The following is a 21010-nucleotide window of genomic DNA, read 5'->3' as shown; positions in this document are numbered from 1 at the left end:
GGGCAGGAGTTTTCAAAGTAGGTGACGGGGCACCCTGGGGTGCCGCGACGGCAGTCCAGGGATGCCGTGAGATCATTTGATAATATTTGGGATTTATTGGGATTTATTTGTGCTTGTAGATCTGCTGTTTTCACTAGTTCAGTACATTGTATAGATGATAAATACAAAACGGTTTTGGATATACAAGGTTTCCACCCGACAATGATGATATGCTATAAATATAAGGTGCTGGGAGTGAAAATTATAATGTAGGGGTGCCTCGGATTAAAGCAATATTTATGGGGTGCCCTGAGACAAAAAGTTTGGGAACCCCTGCTCTAGGGGTCCCGGGCCCCCTGTTGTAATGGGAATGGGGTAGGGGAAGAAACGGGGGGTTGTGTGCAGGTCCCACACCCCCTGGGGTCAATAGTACTTCCCGCAGATATGCGCGAGCACACACACACACACACACACACACACACACACACACACACACACACACACACACACACACACACACACACACACACACACACACACACACACACACACACACACACACACACACACACACACACACACACCTGAGCTCTGAGGTATTCTGTGTGTTCCCTGTTATATTTCTCCTGCAGCAGCCTTTTCAGTTCCTCCTTACGAGGAAACGCCACCTCTTGAAGTTTCTGAAGAGCGAGAGAGAGAGAGAGAGAGAGGGGCAGAGAAACAGAGTGATATAGAGAAACAGAGAGAAAGCGACAGAGAATGAAGGCGAGAGCGAGACAGAAAGTGACAGAGAAAGCAATAGAGATAAAGAGATAGACGGAGGCAAAAGGCGTTAGTTCAAGTTCCACGCGGAACTTCTCCAGGTAGGCCACCTGACCCGCCCGGAAGAACATCTTGGTACGACCAAACTTGTAAACTTTCAAACTTGGCGTGTGAAAGACAAAAATAAAATACATGTTATTTTGGTGAGGATCAACGTGTCCCATGTCTTCTTCACTGAAGCATACATTTAGGCTTCGGGGTTTTGGTGGCGAACTTCTTTCATGCGGGAAATTAAATGTGATTGTGTTGCTTTAATAACATCACTAATGACTTGTGTGCAAAGGCTGTTATTAAAACACTGTTGGTAAAAAAAAGTGTTTGGTGAAACAGAGTTGAGTGGAAGGATGAGCTATTTGATTTGAGTTGAGATTATGTTATGTAAGGAAACTTGATTTTGGTCCATTATAAATCCCCTTTAATAATACGAATTTGTATTGTGTTTTATATCATTTTCATCATTGATTAGTCACCTTTACAACAAGGTACAGGTTGTAAGCATCAGGCATTCGAGGCATGAGCTACACAGCCAAACGTGTGGGTAGCGCTGACCAAAGATTTACCAAAAATGGCCTGCAATACTGTTCTGCAGGCATTCACTCTCGTTTTGGGCTTCCCTGAAACTGAGCTTAAAATGAACAAAGTGTAAAAATGGCCAATATGTGTTGTTTTTTCTTTTCCTTATTACTGTGGGAGAGTGCAATCATTCAATGCACCAAGCAACTAAGGTGAATACAAACAGAACACTATTGCAGGCCTGCCAGGCCATTTTGACGGTGTTTGGCTGTGCTGCTCATTCCACGAATGCCAAATTCTTACAAGCTGTACCTCGTTGTGAAGGTGACTAATCAACGATAAAAATTATATAAAACTCTATGCCAATTGGTATTATTAAAGGGGAGATATAATGGAACGAATCAAGTTTCCTTACTTTTTGTGCTTAGTTTTTATATATACGCATCGCTTCGTGCCACGTTTCGCACCACGTTTCGAGCTTATAGATCTGCGACTTTTGATGCTTTTGTGTGACGCTGTAGTATGATCAAGTAGGACATGTATTTACAAATAAACACAAAAGGTTAAACTATGGAGATAGGAGGTTTCTTTCTGACAGCAACAATATACTAGGTTTGAACAGTGACTGAACAGTAGGGCATTCACTAATAGTGATTTTTAGTATTCGGATTATTCGACCTCAAAGTATTCGAATAGTCGAATATTCGACAGGACTGGCCAAACTGTCAAATATTAAGTAAGCAAGAGGCGAACATTGTGAAAATAGCCAATCTGTGAGCATGTAGATCTGCTATTTTCACAATATTTATCTGTGGAACCGAGTCACATTAAATGTAATACCTAAAGTTCCAAGTGCTTTTCAGGGTGGGGGTCCCCAGTTCAAATATGTTTATTTTGGGGGTCACGGCCTAAAATGTTTTGAGAACCCCAGGTATAAAGCATTAAAAAATGAATCCACCAGGGGCATTGACAACTCATTCTTATGACTTCCTATCTAGCCAAGCTTTATAAACTATATATTTTTTAAAGAGAAATCAATAAAAAAATAAAAAAATAAGCGAATATTCGACATCGGTGAACAACGTCGAATAGTGACTTTGATATTCGAATATTTGGTGAATGCCCTACTGTACAGTATGTACCTTCATGATGATATACTAGGTTTGAACAGTGACTGTACGTACCTTCATGATGAGCTGCTTCTCTGGAACATTACACTGCTGGTAGTCTCTGTGTCGAGGCAACTTCTCTACGAACAGACTGCTCGCACACATGCACAGGCACAAACACACACACACACACACACACACACACACACACACACACACACACACACACACACACACACACACACACACACAGAGAGAGAGTTAGCAGACAAAATCTGTCAGATAATGTAATAATGCACAGCGACTATTACCAATTATAAACCTATTGTAGAGAGAGAGGAGACAGATAAGAATAGAGTAGACAGACAGATGATATCAAATAGAGCAGGCAGATGAGCAGAGCGGGCAGACAGACATACAGCACAGAGCAGACAGACATACAGCACAGAGCAGACAGACACAGGTAGAGCAGACAGACATACAGATTACACAGACAGACACACAGATCAGACAGGGTAGAGGACAGGGTAGAGCAACTTTCAACGGGCCTTACCGTAGCACTCGCCTACCCTCAAAGACCATACATGAAAGCTAGATGGCATTTTTAGGTTTTATATAAAGTGCTTTACTGATTAGGTGCTTGGTCTGCCTACGTTACAATAATAATTATTATTATTATTTTCCATGCATTTGATGTATTGATGTTGATGTGTTGATGTCTTGCTTATTGTATTGATGTATTACCTTGCTTATTCTAAGTCGCTCTGGATTAAGAGAGTCTGCTAAATGCCTAAATTGTAAATTGCCTGTTCTACCACTTTCTGTGGTCACATGTTCAGATACTGGATTGGCTTAAAACAGTGGTAAATCAGTCAACAACCTTGAGTTGGCTCATGGGTTGTTTGGCATGGGTTGTTTGGCACTCGGCTTCGCCTCGTGCCACAACCCTGAAACAGTGGTAAATCAGCCAACAACCCACTCCCTCTCGTGGTAAATGGCTTACGTCTTCAATTTACTCCCATGTACCAGGCAAACGATTTCAATAACGTGAGACTGCACCCCCAAAGACACACCACCAGAGGGAGCTCCGCTGGTCTCCCCCCCCCCCCCCCCTCAAATGTTATGCCACCAGAATGTGGAATGTTCTGCCATCACCCAAGGGTGTCACAAGGGGGGGGAAAAGTGGGACTGAGTTACGAGGGCCCAAGGTGGAGGGGCCTTAACCCATTTAGAATGGGTACACATTATTCTGTATCATTATTTTATGCTTTAACTATTGAAAAATAGCAGATATACAAGCTCACAGCGCGGCACCAAGTGCCGCGCTGCGAGCTTGTAGATCTGGAGTGCCGCGCTGCAAGCTTGTAGATCTGCTATTTTTGAAAAATTGTGAAAATTAGAATTTTGAGCCGATTCTGTCTTCTGTCTTTTTGAATCCTTCTAAGGTTTTTTGTAAAACCTATGTTTCTATGTCAACAATCTGGCCAGCCATCGTCAAAGAAAAGGAGACTACTATGTCAGTGGTTCTCTAACATTTTCATGTGAAGGACCCCCAAACTGAAATGTATTTGTCCACGGACCCCCATCTCAAAATATTTAGTTCCAGGGACCACCCAGAAGCAAAATTTTAGTTACAAACGTTTGCTTAAGAAAATACATATATTCGAAGATTTGCACACATTTTCACAACTTAAAAAAAAGAAAAAAAATAGCAGATCTACAAGCTCGCAGCGCGGCACTCTGTGAGCTTGTATATCTGCTATTTTCAATAATTCTAAGCCTAAATGGGTTAATTGTTTTATACTTTAGCTATTGAGAAATAGCAGATATACAAGCTCATAGCGCGGCACTCGAGCAGTAGATCTGCTATTTTTGAAAAGTCCTGAAAATGTGTGCAAATCTTAATATACTTTTAAGCAAACGTTTGTAACTCAAATTTTGCTTCTGTAGGGGCTCCCTGGAACAAAATATTTCAATTTTCAGCTCAATACATATTGGGGCCGGGGGTACTTCACATGAAAAGGTTTGAGCACAACTGACATAGGAACATAGGTTTTTCAAAAAACCTTAGAAGGATTTGAAATATTCAAAGACTTGCACAGATCTACATGATTTTTCAAAAATAGCAGATCTGCAATCAGATTGCAGTGCGGCACCGAGTGCCATGTTGTGAAATTGTATATCTGCTATTTTTCAATAGTTAAAGCACAAAATGTGAGTGGATCCTTGTACCAAGGGCCCAGAATTTGGTGCGAAACCCCTGCCACCATGCAGCCATCAAAAAGTGTGACTCCCTACAAGTCACTATATCCTAGCCTAGTAAACTGACTCCTCCCATCTTCTGTTCGAATCTGAGGGAAGAGTCTGGTTTACGAGGCTAACTATACCCCCCTTCAAAAACACAAAAAAGAGGACCTGCCTGCAATTTGCAACTGCTCCTAGTCAACTCTTCTAAGCCACCAGAAATGACCCAATGTTTTCTGTACATATACTTGTATTGCTCCTAGTACTGATGACTTCTTGTATGTTATTTATTGTATGTCTTTAAATGTCTTGATGAATTGAATACTAATAATAGGAGTTGGGACCACAATGGAAACAAGCCCTTATATGGCTCCTTTTAGCACCATTGTATGATCGTACTGCAGGACCTTTTGCAAACCGAGCAGAGAACCAATCAAAGTGTGTCAGAGTTAGGGCATTCACGAATAGAGCGTCGCAGCGGAAGTTGATTCCTGGGGTCACTTAATATTCCCCATTCATTTTCGCCATAGACTTTTACAAAAATATTTATAACAATTATGTTAACACATCTGTTGCCATGGCTTATTTCTGTCTGTACTGTGCTCTTGCCATGTTTTTGACCAACTTCGAAGACAGCCTCAGCATTCAGTTTTATCGTGACAAAATCACACAACACACCGAATGAAAGAGGAGATTCTCTAGTTTCACCCGGTCCAAGAACCATGTTTCTACGATGTTCGCTTCTGTATTTATAGGCCAGACAAAAAAAAAAAAGCGGACAAAAATGACCCCTTTTTAGACCTTGTTTTGAGAAAAACAGCTTTTAGTGAATGATACTGTATCAGGCTGAAAACTCACTTGATCTTTTTAGCTTTGACTTCAATGACTTCAATATTGTATTTACAGTATTTTTCCTTCAAAGAAATACAAAAGAATAAGACAAATAAGTGTTTTTTATTTTGTTTCTTTACCGTTTTCAATCAAGTGTATTCTTGCTAGTTCAGTGTTTCTCTGGCTTGTTCACATTGTTTCTCACATTGTGCGTGTGCGCACGTGCATGCGTGCGCCTGTATGTGTGCACGTTCACAGTTCAGAGTCTGCATGCGTGCTCGTGTGCATGTTCACAGTTCAGAGGCTGCGTGCGTGTTCACAGTTCAGAGGCTGCGTGCGTGTTCACAGTTCAGAGGCTGCGTGCGTGTGCATGTTCACAGTTCAGAGGCTGCGTGCGTGCACGTGTGAGTTGAGATGAGGCCGGTCAGAAACAGCGGGCAAGGAAGTTTTCAGTTCTCCAAAGGGAAGTCAGTAGGCTCCTCTGCACGAACCACTACCTATAAATATAGAAAAATAAAATCCATTTACAATACAATGTGTCTCACACGCACACACACACACACACACACACACACACACACACACACACACACACACACACACACACACACACACACACACACACACACACACACACACACACACACACACACACACACACACACACACACACACACACACACACACTTTCTTTCTATCCCTCCCTCCCTCTCTCTCCTTCATTTCTCTCCTCCCTCCCTCTTTCTCTCTCCCTATCCCTCCCGCCCTCTCTCTCTTTCACACACACACACACACACACACACACACACACACACACACACACACACACACACACACACACACACACACACACACACACACACACACACACACACACACACACACAATACATTTTCTTTCTATCCCTCCCTCCCTCTCTCTCTCTCTCCTTCATTTCTCTCCTCCCTCCCTCTTTCTCTCTCTCTCACACACACACACACACACACACACACACACACACACACACACACACACACACACACACACACACACACACACACACACACACACACAATACATTTTCTTTCTATCCCTCCCTCCCTCTCTCTCTCTCTCCTTCATTTCTCTCCTCCCTCCCTCTTTCTCTCTCTCTCTCTCTCTCTCTCTCACACACACACACAAACCACAATAACCGTTTACTAAACAATAATCTTACCTTCAGGGGCATCACGTGACACATGATGGTCATCATCATTATCTCCAACAGTATCGTCTGATTCTGAGTCTAAATAAATAACAGATGGGAGGGGGAAAAAAGCACAAATCAATTTACACCTTTAACCTAAAAGTTTTAGGGGTTTAGAAGACACATTTATCCTACCCAGAGCAACTTAGATTATAAAACATACATTGATTCATCTGACGATTATATATAGGCTATATATATATATATATATATATATATATATATATATATATATATATATATATATATATATATATTCTGAGAGCTGAATGGACTCTCCGACATCTGTGAATGATTGAATAGATACATTCTAAATGTAAATGTAATCGTGGATCACTACTATACCGGCAGTTCGCGATACAAATACAACTTCAGAAACAGAAGGGGGGGGGGGGGGGGGAGAAAGAAAGAAACATTTACCTAACGAGCTGCTGGTTTGGCACGTTCACGACGGGGCCTGTGTGTGGGCTGCGGGGACGGTCCAGCTGGGGAGAAGCGACCGGGTCCGCCTCTGGTGGTTCTGGCTCCGGTTCTGGCTCACAGAAACCGCCGACTCAGTGTCAGGCCTCGGAGCAGAATGCTGTATTGGCTGTATAGGGCTCGATCATCATGTCCACTCGTCCAGGGCTCAGTGGGTCAACCCGCGGTCGCGGTGTTGCGCTGAGTCGGATTACCTCCGTATTTGAAGTTGGAACCAGACTTCTGTGACAAATGTCCGACTACAACTCGCTCAAACAGGTATGTTTTAGACTCCATTATATAGGTTCAGGCGATGGATTCTTCCTTTGATCGTGGCTGTTTGTTTTGTATTCCAGGGTCGAAGGAACGCAAAAGTAGATTGTCTAGCTGCTGCTGTAGCGCCACCGTCTTTTGACATTGTTGTGATGACTGATGAAGTAGAAAATGTTTGTCACAGTGACCCACTAATGCCAGGACATTCACAGCAGCCCGTGATAGCACTAGAGTTAGTTGTGATGACGATGATGAAGAATATGTTGTTTGTCACCGCTACCGACTAATTCCAGCTGCACAGCAGCCCGTGATAGACTAGAGTTATTTGTGATGATGATGATGATCAGTAAAATAGATAGTCCAGGCGTCGCCATCTTTGATAGGTGACGTTGTGATGAAGCCGAAATTACAGCGACCCACTATAGTTTGATGTGATGATGATGAAGCTGCAGAATATTGTAACGATAGGCAGGGGCTGAGTTTGCGGTGGATCATCATCCACCGTGGATGATGAACACAAGTAGTTGTTTTGACCTGGGGGAAACACACCATGGCTTCATTCCATTGGTTTCACACAACAGGGCGTCCACTAATCTGACAATGGCGCCATCGTGTGTAATAAAGGTGTAATTGTCTAGCCTGACGCTCTGAAAGGCATTTCTGGTTTAGAGCGAGTAATGAATTTTGATATATGAGCCATTTGAGCCATATATAGCAATATTGTGGTTCATGGGAAGCATTTGTCTTTGTTTTTGGTCACATCACTTGTTGAATATGTGATTTCTGACTTATTTTTTATCACAGAAGCACCAAAATTTGTCATGAGATGGGGGAGAGTGTAATTAACCTAATTAAGTAATTAAACCCAAACTCGGGAAACTCGGGGTTGGCACAGCGGTCTATTTGAAATCAAACTCGGGAAACTCGGGGTTGGCACCATATGTGTTAAGCCTCGAACCAAGCCATCCAGGATGGAGGTGAATCATGACCATATAACCTTTGATCCTATGTGAAAACATATTTTAATATTACATTATTTGATATACTACATTTAATAACTACCCTTTGTTTAGCGCTTTTCAAAATGTTCTTTTCATAGGAAAAAAAGGTTATATGGTCATGATTCACCTCCATCCTGGATGGCTTGGTTCGAGGCTTAACATAATTGTTATAAATATTTTTGTAAAAGTCTATGGCGAAAATGAATGGGGAATATTAAGTGACCCCAGGAATCCACTTCCGCTGCGATGCTCTATAGTGATTTTTAGTATCCAAATTATTCGACCTCAAAGTATTCAAATAGTCGAATATTCGACAGGACTGGCTAAACTGTCAAATATTAAGTAAGCAAAAGGCAAACATTGTGAAAATAGCCGATCTACACAACTCACAACGCCTCGCAACGTGAGCATGTAGATCTGCTATGTTCACAATATTTATCTGTGGAACCGAGTCACATTAAATGTAATACCTACAATTCCTTGTGCTTGTCAGGGTGGGGGTCCCCAGTTCAAATATGTCTATTTTGGATGTCACAGGCAGAGCCTAAAAAGGTTTGAGAACCCCTGGTATAGAGCATTAACAAATTCATCAACCAGGGGCAATGAAAAAGAAAAAAAAAAACGAATATTCGACTTCGATGAACAGCGTCGAATAGTGACTTTGATATTGGAATATTTAGTGAATGCCCTAGTCAGAGTGTGTGTTCTTCTCACGTGATGAACTTGTTGTAGAGGACGAAGGCGTTCTCCAGGCTGCCCTCCTCCAGGTAGACGGCGGCCATCCTCTCCATCTCCACCCCGGAGCGGAAGTAGCGACGCGGCGTGACGTCCTCGTTGATGTCCACGCTGCACGCCATCTTCCCCAGCGCGCGCACGCGCTCCACCACCGACACGGACACGTCCGTGTACTCCGGTTCCGCTGCCAGCTTCTTCTGTGGGGGAGCAGGGGACGGGGGACGATATGAAAATGTCATATCATTATTATCGTGACAAAAGAAATTGTGATTTTTTTTACACGATATTATCGCGGGGAAAAAGAGCAGACTAAGTACAGAGTGAAAGGTCAAGTTTATTAAGTATTGACGGTTCAAGTGGTTAAAGGAGGACTTCACCACTTTTCAACCTGTCTTCATATAATTGGTCCTCACTAAAAAATAGTTTTTTATAGTAGTTTTTTGTGGGCTGTGGGCAGTTCAGAAACCCATCGTCTTGTGATATCATCGATTGAGAACCAAGCTAATAGAAAATGCAGGCTTTCTATTCCTGAAAAGTTGTGATGTTAAAGTGGAAGCCATTGTTCTCGTGATAATAAAAATCTAAATATTCTTTTCAAAAATATAGATTTTTATTTATTTTGGAAAATGATGATGTCACAAGACTATGGATTTCTGAACTTCCCACAGCTCTCCTAAGAGACTTGGAGTAGAAAAAAATTGTGCTATTTTATTATGAACATTAGTGAGGACCTATTATATGAAGATAGGTTGAAAAGTGGCAAAGTCCTCCTTTAAATATCTGAAAACATAAATTGACATGAATCCAAAATACACTGATGGTTCATCATCTGTTTTAAGTCCGCTTTCCAGGCACCGCTGGGTTGGACTGGCTTCTCGATATGGCTCTCCTCCACCGGGAACGGTCCATGGCCACCTCATGGTCGATGCCGAGTGCCTTCATGTCAGCCACCACGGTCGTCTGCCAGGTCTTCTTAGGCCGGCCACTGGGTCTTGTCCCCTCTACGTTAAACGACATCACTTTCTTCACCCAATCATTTTCTTCCTTCCTTACAACGTGTCCGTACCATCGCAGTCTGCCTCTCCTCACCACATCCGCAATAGCCTCCACTCCCATCTTCTGTCTCAGCTCTGCACTGCTCTTTCTGTCCCTGAGTGACACGCCACACATCCATCTAATCATCCTCATCTCTGCTCTGTTCAGCTTGTCTTCATGCTCCACCTTCAGGGCCCATGTCTCGCTTCCGTACGTCATGCCACTTCTGACGCAGGCTGAGTACACTTGCCCTTTCATCTTCAGGGATGGGGCCTTGGATGTTAAAAATGGCATGAGTTCCCTGAACTTCTTCCACCCACTTCTCACCCTTGTGGTCACCGCTAGGTCCACCCCCCCATCAGCGTTCAGCATGTCTCCCAGGTAGCAGAAACTGTCCACCACCGCATACGTCTCCCCGTCCACTTCAAGCCCCTCTTGCTCGGCTGCATCTGGTTGTGGGACTTCTCCCCTGCACCGCTTGCACTGGAATGTTGCAATTGCAGCTTTCAGGCTGCCTTTTACACCACTGCATCTTCGATGGACCCATTTCTGACAGCCCCCGCACAGTTTGCTTGAACTCCCTTCCCACAGACTCCACATGGCCATGCTCCTGACTGCGGTATAACTCCCAGGCCAGCACCACCAACCATGACCTTTGACTTATCCGCATTCACCTTCATCCCTTTCACTTCCAGGCATGTCCTCCAGGCCGCAAGCCTCTCTGCTAGGTCTTCTCTGGTGTGGGCCATCAGTACCAGGTCATCTGCATAGAGAAGCTCCCATGGTAGTCCACCCCTCACTTCCCTCGATACCACATCCATCACAATAGCGAACAGCAATGGGCTGAGCACTGATCCCTGATGGACACCCACCCTCACTTCGAACCCATCACTGTCTCCTGTTCCCGTTCGAACTACTGTGCGTGCTCTGCTGTAAAGAGCCATAACCACCTTGACCAGTCCCTCCTCCACTCCAGACTTCCTTAGGGCCCACCTCACTACCTCTCTTGCAATGCTTTTTCCAGGTCGACAAAAGCAAAGTACAACCTCTTCCTCTTCTCCTGATGTTTCTCCTGCATCTGTCGGGTGACAAAGATTGCATCTGTTGTACCTTTACCGGGCATGAAGCCAAACTGCATCTCATCCACCTCTGCCTGTGTCCTCACCCTCCTTTCCAACACCCTCTCTAGCACTTTCATTCCATGCTCCAGCAGCTTAATTGCCCTATATGACCCGCATGCTAGTGGGTCACCCTTCCCCTTGAATAGTGGCACCAGGATGCTTTTTGTCCAGTCTTCTGGAATGTGCCCTTCAGCCACGACACTGTTACACAGGTCAGTCATCCACTGCACACCGACATCCCCTGCCACCTTTAGCATCTCTGCCACCACTCCAGATGGTCCAGCCGCCTTTCCCTCTTTCATGGCTTTCAGGGCTTTCACCACTTCTGTTGGCATGATTGGGCAGCATTCACCCTCCACTATGTCACATCCCACCTCTCCATCCCAGTCATTCTCCACATTCAGCAGCCTCTCCATGTACTTTCGCCATACTTCCTTCACTCCTCTGCTGTCTGTCACAATGTTACCATCCTCATCCTTCACACAGCTTGCACCGGTTACATCCCGCCTATCCTTCACCATCTGCTTTGCTATCTTGAAGAAGCTCTTTTGCCCTCTCTCACTTTCCAGCTCACTTGCAAATTCTTTCCTTTTCATCTCTTGAGCCTCCCATACTGCTGTCCATGACACCCTCTTTGCTTCTACATAGCGTACTCTGTCTGCCTCATCTCTAGATCTCTTCCATACTTTATGGCAACGCCTCTTCTCATTCACTGCTCTTTCAACGGTGTCATTCCACCACCACGTCTCTCTTTGTCTCGCCTCACCCCTTGACCACCCACACACCTCCTCTGTTGCTTCCAGCAGAGCCTTCTTCATTGCCTGCCACTTGCCGTCCACGTCTCCTGACTCCATCGCTTCCTCCACTTCCACTGCTCTTTGCTCAATCTTCTCCTGAAACTCCTTTTGACTTTCTACCTTCTGTAGTTTCCACACCTTCAACTTGGGCAGATGCTTTTTCGCCCCCACCTTCTTAACTCGCAGAGCTAGATCTCCGATGACTAGGCGGTGCTGAGACACACACTCTTCTCCAGGAATAGCCTTGACATTCCTGACCAGGACGCGGTCCTCCTTTCTGACCATGATGTAATCTATCGTGCTCTTGCAGCCGCCCGAACTGTATGTTACTAGTTTGGTTTCATCCTTCTTGAAAAACGTGTTGCACACCACCAGCTCCAGTGCATCTCCAAACTCCAGAATCCTCTCTCCCTCTGGATTCCGTGTGCCATAACCCTGTCCACCATGGACTCCATCGAAGCCACCTGACTCCCTCCCCACGTGTCCATTCAGGTCACCCCCAAGGATAATAGCCTCATCCTGGGGGATCCCGGCTAACACCATGATGGCCTTGTCCCAGAACGCATCCTTCTCGTCTGCACATCTGCCAACTTGGGGGGCATAGATTGAGATAAAATGTGTCAGGCGCTTCCCAATAATCATCTTCACAAAGAGGATCCGCTCATTAACCCTACTGACACTTAACACTTGATCTATCCACTTTTCAGCGATAAGTACTCCAACACCACCTGTCCCTTCATTGCAGCCTTGCCAAAAGAACTTGTACCTTCTACCGATCAGGCCAAGCATCCTTGCACTTCCACCCTTCCATCTTGACTCCTGAACACAGCAGATATCCACCCTTCTCCTGTGTAGAGCCTCTACCACCTCCCCTGACCGACGCGACATGCTACCGATGTTCCATGTAGCCACTCTGACACACACCTCCTGCTCCTCTCTGTTCCGCTTCCGACCACCCCGCAGTCCATCGGGCCGATGGCCGGCATCTCCTGGATGTAATCCACCTGCGGTGTGGCCTCCTTCTTCATCATTCTTTTTGTCGTAGGCTGATGAAAATGCCCACGGGGTACTTAAGGCTGTACCCCGCCTCTTTTGTGTTTGTCCAGCCATATCAAGAATATTTGGAGCAAATTTTTTTGCAGCCGGATGCCCTTCCTGACGCCAACCCAAAGGGGATTGATTTTTCTGTAGGGGTTGACTCCCTTAGCTTCCTCTCCCGGGGGCCCACTAGGCAGTGGTGCTATTTAACCCATAGTTGGGGCAGTGGTTGGCAAGGCGCTAGGGCATGTCCACACGCCGGTGGGCCTGCGCACCTCACCTATGGGGCCCACTGCTGCTCCCCGATCCCCTACAGTTTAGCCTGGGACCACGAGGTCCCAGTATCCGTGTGTAGCCACGAGGAGGCACTGCAAGAGTCTTGGCGGTGGAGAGGCTGTGTACCGGCAAGAGGAGACTTACTCACTCGGCTCCTCTGTTCACCCCCCGCAAGGAGGGCTAGCCGGCGGCAGTAGCTGAAAGCAAAAGTAGCAAGCAGGGGCAGCATGCAGCATGCACTAAACTACAAGCACTTCTACCCAGTACTACTGCACTGACGCATCACACACACCCTGTGTGCAAGCACACATACACGTGTGCTTGCACCATCTTGACAAACAATGAAACTACAGTATATGGAATCTATGAACAGGTTGTGGGGGTCCCTGCTTCAACTCTCTCTCTCAACTAAGGGGTCCTTGTCCTGAAAACATTGAAGACCCCTGGTATGGACTGTAGCTTTATCTTGAACATCTCTCTCTCCCTCTCCCTGTAGGAGTTCATCTGTACATCTGCCCTCAGAGGGAGATAAGTGCTCCTCTATTCGCTATTCACTGGGGTGTGTGTGTGTGTGTGTGTGTGTGTGTGTGTGTGTGTGTGTGTGTGTGTGTGTGTGTGTGTGTGTGTGTGTGTGTGTGTGTGTGTGTGTGTGTGTGTGCGTGCGTGCGTGCGTGTGCGTGTGCGTGTGTGTGTGTCCTCCTCTATTCAGCAAAAAGAGGAGAAGACATCCGCTCCCTCCTCCTCTGAGGAAAGAGGGGATGTGATGAATGGATAGAGGAGTGGATGAATGGATGGATGGATGAGGAAGGTGGAGCGATGGTTGAAAGACGATCATGATGGAGGGCAAGAGAGAGGAGAGAGAGAGAGGGGGTGAAGGGGAAAATGAACAGAAGCAGGCACGTGCACACATAGACATCAAAGGGGGCTTGAGACCCTGCCCCTTTATCGGTCTGTTAAAAGTGCCCTCTCCAGACTAATGAATGCAGTTTTTACTTTGGTGAAAGAAATGAAAACGCCCTCTTTCCATGCCATACCTGAAGGCAGCATTCAAGAGAATTGCCTTGTATTGTCCAAACTCTCCTGAACCTTTTTTTTTTTAAATATTTTTTAGGGCTTTTTCTGCCTTCATTGATAGTTATAAAGTAGGCTGACAGGAAACGGGGAGAGAGATGGGGGGGGTGACACGCAGCAAAGGTCGTCAGGATCAGGACTCGAACCAGCGACGCTGCAAGGCTGGTCTGGATTACCAGCCTAGGTGCCTGGACCACTACCCTGTGGCCCAGGCCCAAACTCTCCTGAACTTGAATGAAGCATCTCATGTTGAAAAGAATTGCCCTCTCTGTGTAGAAATCCATGCCGTTACGCCACATCTCCAGCATTCACTTGATTATGCTTGGTTCGGTGTGGTATCAAGCCCCGAAAATAGCCAACCTCCAAGCGATGCGACGCGTTGTGAGCTTGGAGGTATGCCATTTTCGATATTTTCACCAAAAGGCCCTTTTAGAAATGTCAGCCCCTGCCTCCCTAACATTCTCTGCACGTCCCTGAACAGAAGAGAGGAGTAGAGTATACTGTATGACATTGTGTTATTGAATATTTATTATGGGTTTAACCTACTCTTTCCCAAACAGTGGGTTGGGAGTCTTGGGACCTAAATGTGGGTCGCAAACAAATATGCCTTTAGTTTTTGTTTCCTACGTTTGTTTTAAATTAATATTTCAAAGGTTTTTCAGAATATTACAGATTGGTATCCATTAATTAAGAGGTGAAACAAATACTTGTAATAAAAGGTAGTGAAAATAGCAGATCTACAAGCCCCACGACACATCGCATTGCAACATTGTTGTGAGCTTGTAGATCGGCTATAGTTAGTGGTAATGAGTCATTACCATGACTCATGTTCAGATTGTAAATGACCGGGTTGTCAGATACAGCATATAGTTGCCGGTAGGACGTAGCATGCAGAAGGAACACGTTATTCCATTCCGCTCCATCAGGCACCCCGGCTAACCAGGGGGAGGCAGTAGAGAGACCAGGAGGGTACCTGCTCTAGGGCAGTGGTTCTCAACCTGTGTGTCGGGATCCCCAAATTATTTGGGAGGGTCCCCAGATGATTAGCTTAATGTGCAACATTGTTTTCTCAACAGTAAACAAACCAGTTTGTAGTGTATAGAGGGTATCTGCACATTTCTAAAGTGACAATTTAAGGACTTTTTGATACCTCTAAAATGACAAATGAATCATTGGTCAATTATTAGAAATTGTGAAAAATAGCCGATCTACATGCTCACAATGACTCACAATGTGGGGCGTTGTGAGCATGTAGATCTGCTATTTTCACAATAGAACCGTGTTAATCAAAATGTAATCCCTCAACTCTTAATGTTCGTCAGGGTGGGGGGGGGGGGTCGCGGCCTGAAAAGGTTGAGAACCACTGCTCTAGGAGACACGGGGAGAACATGCAAACTCCACACAGACTGAGAGGCCCTTTCAAACCGGCATCATCGTCATTACAGGCGACAGTGTGCAAACCCGTCACTTGGTGTCACGCTGTGAGCTTGTACACATCTGCTATTTCTGAACATTTTTTGGAAAGAATCTTGAAAGCAGTACTGGATAACACTAATGGATTAAGTGGTATCCTCTCTGAACTGAAGTCTCTGATCACAGTGTAGTTTTATTGGCTCCATTAGTATTCTCTTAGCTCTCTCTCTCTCTCTCTCTCTCTCTCTCAGCCTCGCCCTCTCTCTCTCTCTCTCTCTCTCTCAGCTCTAGTTCCCCCAACATTCATTTAACCCTTTCATTTACTTCATCCTTCCTTAAATCTCCTCTCTCTGGACTCAGATGATCTTTTTATCCACTGTTCATACATGGCTGGGCAATATATGGAATATTTACCTATATCGAGGTACAGTATCAACATATGAGGTATACTGTACGTATCGACGAAGACGGCTTGAAATGAGCCATTGGTTTATGTGACAAATTAATTAACAGACACACTATGCATGCACATAGCACATGCATGCAAAAGAGCAGTCCGCCTGTAACCAGGTGTGGTCATTTCAATACAACCATTGTTGGGAAATTGAAATAAGGCATTTCATTTCTTTATTCTATGCGTACTGTGCAATGTGGATTCATTATTTGGGTTAGGCACGCAGTGGACCTAAAGCAGAAAAACATTAAAAACGATATAATGCAATAGTTTTTACTAATATTGTGAGTAATATCGATATGGAGGTATTCAACAAAGTTATCGAATATCGAAGGTTTTCCTATGTATTCCTCTATCCAGCCATCCACATTTCACTTAGTTCCAACCTTTAATGCATCAGGGCCCACTTGAAAACCTTGAAAGCATTGGCTCATTGGGCTGTGTGCATTTTCAGAGCGTGTTCATTTTAATGATCAGTCAAATCGATTGTTTTTCTCCTCAAGTCAATGGAACTAACATAGTACATTTTAAGTCCTAATTTATTGGCATCACTGTGAAAACACATTTTCAAGGTTTTAAAGAGAAAAATACCATAAATTATTTTCTTAATGTTATAATTTCATAAAAATCGTATAAAATCGTAGTCTTTTCGGCTTTGTCGAGCGTTTTTGCGAACACAATTGACCTGTATTCATGGGAGAGGGCGAGGAGGGTTGCACATAATCCTAGGGCAGGGGTCTTTCGTTTTCAGGACGAAGGACCCCTTAGCTGAGAGAGATGAAGCAGGGACCCCCACAACCTGTTCATAGATTCCATATAGTTTCATCGTTTGACAGCACAATCATCAGTGTATTTTGGATTCATGTCAATTCGTGTTTGCAGATATTTAACCACTTGAACCGTCAATACTTAATAAACTTGACCTTTCACTCTGTACTTAGTCTGCTCCATTTCCCCTCTACACCAAGCTCTTTGCCAAAAATAGCCGATCTGCTACTTTTGGCTAAAGTTCTCAGAATTCGGACACTAGGGTTCAAGTGGTTATTATAAAAAGGAAAAAAAAGTTTGAGTGCTCGTCAGGGTGGGTGGGGATTATTTGATATTTGAGGGGTTGCGGCCTGAAAAGGTTGAGAACCACTGTTTTATAACATGGCCATGTGTCATGATGGACTTGTCATGGACATGGAGGACACATTGTGGGACAGTGGAGGGTGTGAGAACGGCATAGAGCTGAATGCCAATGCTGGCGTGCAGATCCAGCAGCAGCAGTACGGTGGTGGGCTGAGGACAGATCAGCTGGCAGGAGAGCTGCTCCATCTGTAGCCTGCTGCTAGAAGCAGGTTCACTGGACTGAACCACCACTTATATAGCCTTGCAGTGCAGTTATAGCACACCGTCGCTGTCGGGGGAAAGAAGCCTCTTATCTCCAAATTTGAACCTTTTGTGTTTTCTTTTCGTACTTGATCATACAAACAATGTCACACAAAACCATAAAACGTAGCAGAAACGTAGGGTTTCAACTTCTACAATACCATACATTTACATTAGATCCACTGATACATTTTTCATGTAGCAATAATTGGATTACTAGGCCAATACCGTCTCTGGGAACGATGTCCATTGGGAACTCGTGGACCTCTGGTTATGAAATACACATGGTACCCGGTGGCATACAGTATACCCATTGGGTAACCGGTCTTCTCGCCAAAAATCCAACTCGCCAAATTGTCCACACTCATTGGGCAGGCTTGTCAATGCTCCTGGATTTGCCAGGATGATTGGCAATTACAGCTAGATGAGAAGTCATTATTAAGGATGTCTTACTTTGCTTCAGTCATCAAATCTGTACACCTACATTTGGCATTTTAAGGCTGAAATTGTACCCATGCTAGTAAAGCAAGCCTGATAAAAGTATCAAACATGCACAAAATTCAACAGAACACAGGAAAATATATCTGTTAAGAAGTTTTGGGGGAAGGACCACTAGACCCCTGTTGGGGAGTTCCGTGCACCCCCTAAAAAATACATCTCCTGGATTCTCCTGGACTGACAGTCCAATGTTGACAACCCTGCTCATTGGCGAGGTGTCCTAGCGAGTTGATTTGGCGAGTTGGAAATTTGGCGAGTGGACCTGTATTCTACCCATAGAGGGTATGCGCGTGACATCACTGTTGCTGGAAGTTGTGTGGGAACACGCCTACTGAGTGGCAAAACACTAATTTCTGCCATTGACAGCCCATACATCCAAACAGAAAGGTCCTATCTGATTGTATTAATCAAAGTTAACTCACCAACATTGCGGCTGTACTGAAAGCTTGAATTATCCTCTTTCTATCTGCAACGTTTTTGTTTCATAAAAATCCACCATAGGCATGTTATGAGCTACTTTCTGTAAAGACATTCTGTGTGTTCCAAGTGTCAGAGTTTGGAAGCACTCGTTTTCTACAACACAACATCCTGCTGCCTCCTGCATTATGTGCAAATTAGAAACAGGTGGTATGCAGGACCGTTGAGTGATTTGCAACTAGCACTTCCAAACTCCAATGCTCCAAGCTGCTCAATGTTTTGCCACTCAGTCTAGATTAGGGGGGGCGGGTCCCAGTGGACGTGCATACCCTCTATACCCATTGTAGCCATCTGTCTGTATGCGTGCCTTTTATGCCCAGTGTTACGCACCGGACTATGGGAACCTTAAGGCGCAACACAAAAAGTGGGACTCCCCTCTTTCCAGTTCCCAAGTATTTTAAAGTATTAATTTTAACCAATACATCCATAAATCAATGATAAACATGGCCAGCGACATTAACGTTTTCTGGCTTGTATTTCCATATATGTTGGCTCAGGAACTTCACTGTCTGTGTGTGCGTGTGTGTGTGTGTATACAGTACACGCACACACGCATGTGCGCGCACACAAACGCAAGCACATGTTACTCACCAGTGTGTTGAAGCTGAAGCCTTGTTCCATGGCGTATCACACGTGTGTGTGTGTGTGTGTGTGTGTGTGTGTCACAGCCGGTGGGCCCATCTGCCACCTCCCATGATGCCTTGCTGCAGGGGAGACAAACAAAAAACAAAACAAGGAATCAATAGACAGACAGACAGACAGACAGACAGACAGTCTGTCTGAAAGTTAGACAGACAGATGTACCTGACAAAGACGTTTTTGGTCAAAATGTTGTACAATACATTTTAGCGTTGGAAGCAATTAAAACAGGGTGCAGAATGATATTCTATCTTTTTCTTCTTCATTGTTTGCTTGCACCTGTCAAACATTTTCTGGGGGATGCGTGTGATTTTCCCTGCATCTGTAGACCTACTGATCAGCTCCCAATGACCAGTATAAGAATGTGCTTGTACCGGTCAGCTCCCAGTGGGAAGTATAAGAATGTGATTGTACCGGTCAGCTACCAGTGGGAAGTATAAGAATGTGATTGTACAGGGCATTCTCCTAGTGACAAACTAACTGTTCCACTGTTGCTATAACAACAGGTAACTACATAAGAAGCAGGCCTCAACTAGTGATTCATATCCATTTAACACAGAGAGAGAGGGGGGGGGGGGGGGGGGTGGCGTTGCGAGAGGGAGACATGGATGAAGAGAGAGACAGAGAAAGATAGACAGATATATCCTGTCTAGTCAGGGGTGTCGCACCACATTCTGGGCCCTGGGTACAAGGATTCACTGCGGCCCCCCATGAATGTTCTTCATAGGGGGAGGGGGTTTAACCCATTTAGACTGGGAACTAGACTGATTTATTACGCATTATTTTGTGCTTTAACTATTGAAAAATAGCAGCTATACAAGCTCACAGCGCGTGAGAGTGCCGCGCTGCGAGCTTGTAGCTCTGCTATTTTTGAAAAATCTTGAAAATCTTTGAATATTTCAAATACCTCTAAGTTTTAAACATGAAGAACCCCCAAAATGATATGTATTTGGCACACGGATCCCCATCTCAAAAGATTTAGTTCCAGCAGGGAGCCCCCCAGAAGCTAAATTTGAGTTACAAATGTTTAAAAAAATACATATAATAAAAATATACAGTATATTCAAAGAATTGCACACAATTTCACTTTTAAAAAATAGCAGATCTACAAGATCTACAAGCCCGCAATAGCAGATCTACAAGCTCGAGCTTGTATATCTGCTATTTTTCAATAGCTAAAGTATATAAAATAATCAAGGCGCCTCCACCTTGGGCCCTGGTAACTCAGTCCCACTCCCCCCCTTGTGACGCCCCTGTGTCTAGTAGATCTCCACTAATCCTGTTATCATAGATGCCAACCCAGCCGTACTGAATGGCATCCGGATGTTTTATCCTCCATGTATTGTACACTGCAGTCAAATCACACACTCAATGTAAACTCTGAGTGTGTTCCTTTTGAGTGCATAATATCGTTGCTTTCGGGCAGAAACCTCTTACTGCATCTCCATATTTTTACTTTTTTGTGTAAATGAACGCTCTACTTGATCATACTACAGCAGGAGTCTTCATTGTTTTCAGGCCAAGGACCCCTTTAGCTAAAAGAGAGAGAGATGAAGCAGGGACCCCCAGATTCCATATAGTTTCATTGTTTGACAGCACAATCATCAGTGTATTTTGGATTCATGTCAA

General features: G+C 44.6%; 1 protein-coding gene across 1 annotated transcript in view; it reads right to left on the bottom strand.

Annotated features, from left to right (window-relative positions):
• Nucleotides 1–19363, bottom strand: part of LOC308302733 (AMSH-like protease) — a gene marked incomplete at both ends in the record, with an annotated part of 32039 nt that extends 12676 nt beyond the window's left edge. Inside the window, 4 exons of the mRNA XM_080747019.1 lie at nt 562–659; nt 2499–2574; nt 9171–9388; nt 19334–19363. Of these exons, the coding sequence (XP_080603145.1) occupies nt 562–659; nt 2499–2574; nt 9171–9388; nt 19334–19363 (422 nt within the window). The remainder of the gene's footprint in view (nt 1–561; nt 660–2498; nt 2575–9170; nt 9389–19333) is intronic.
• Nucleotides 19364–21010: the final 1647 nt, after the last annotated feature.

The sequence above is a fragment of the Nannobrachium achirus genome (assembly GCF_963921795.1).
Source record: "Nannobrachium achirus genome assembly, chromosome: 18".
Lineage (NCBI taxonomy): Eukaryota > Metazoa > Chordata > Actinopteri > Myctophiformes > Myctophidae > Nannobrachium > Nannobrachium achirus.
Note: the sequence above shows the minus strand (reverse complement) of the source record. Positions and strands in the feature narration are given on the sequence as shown.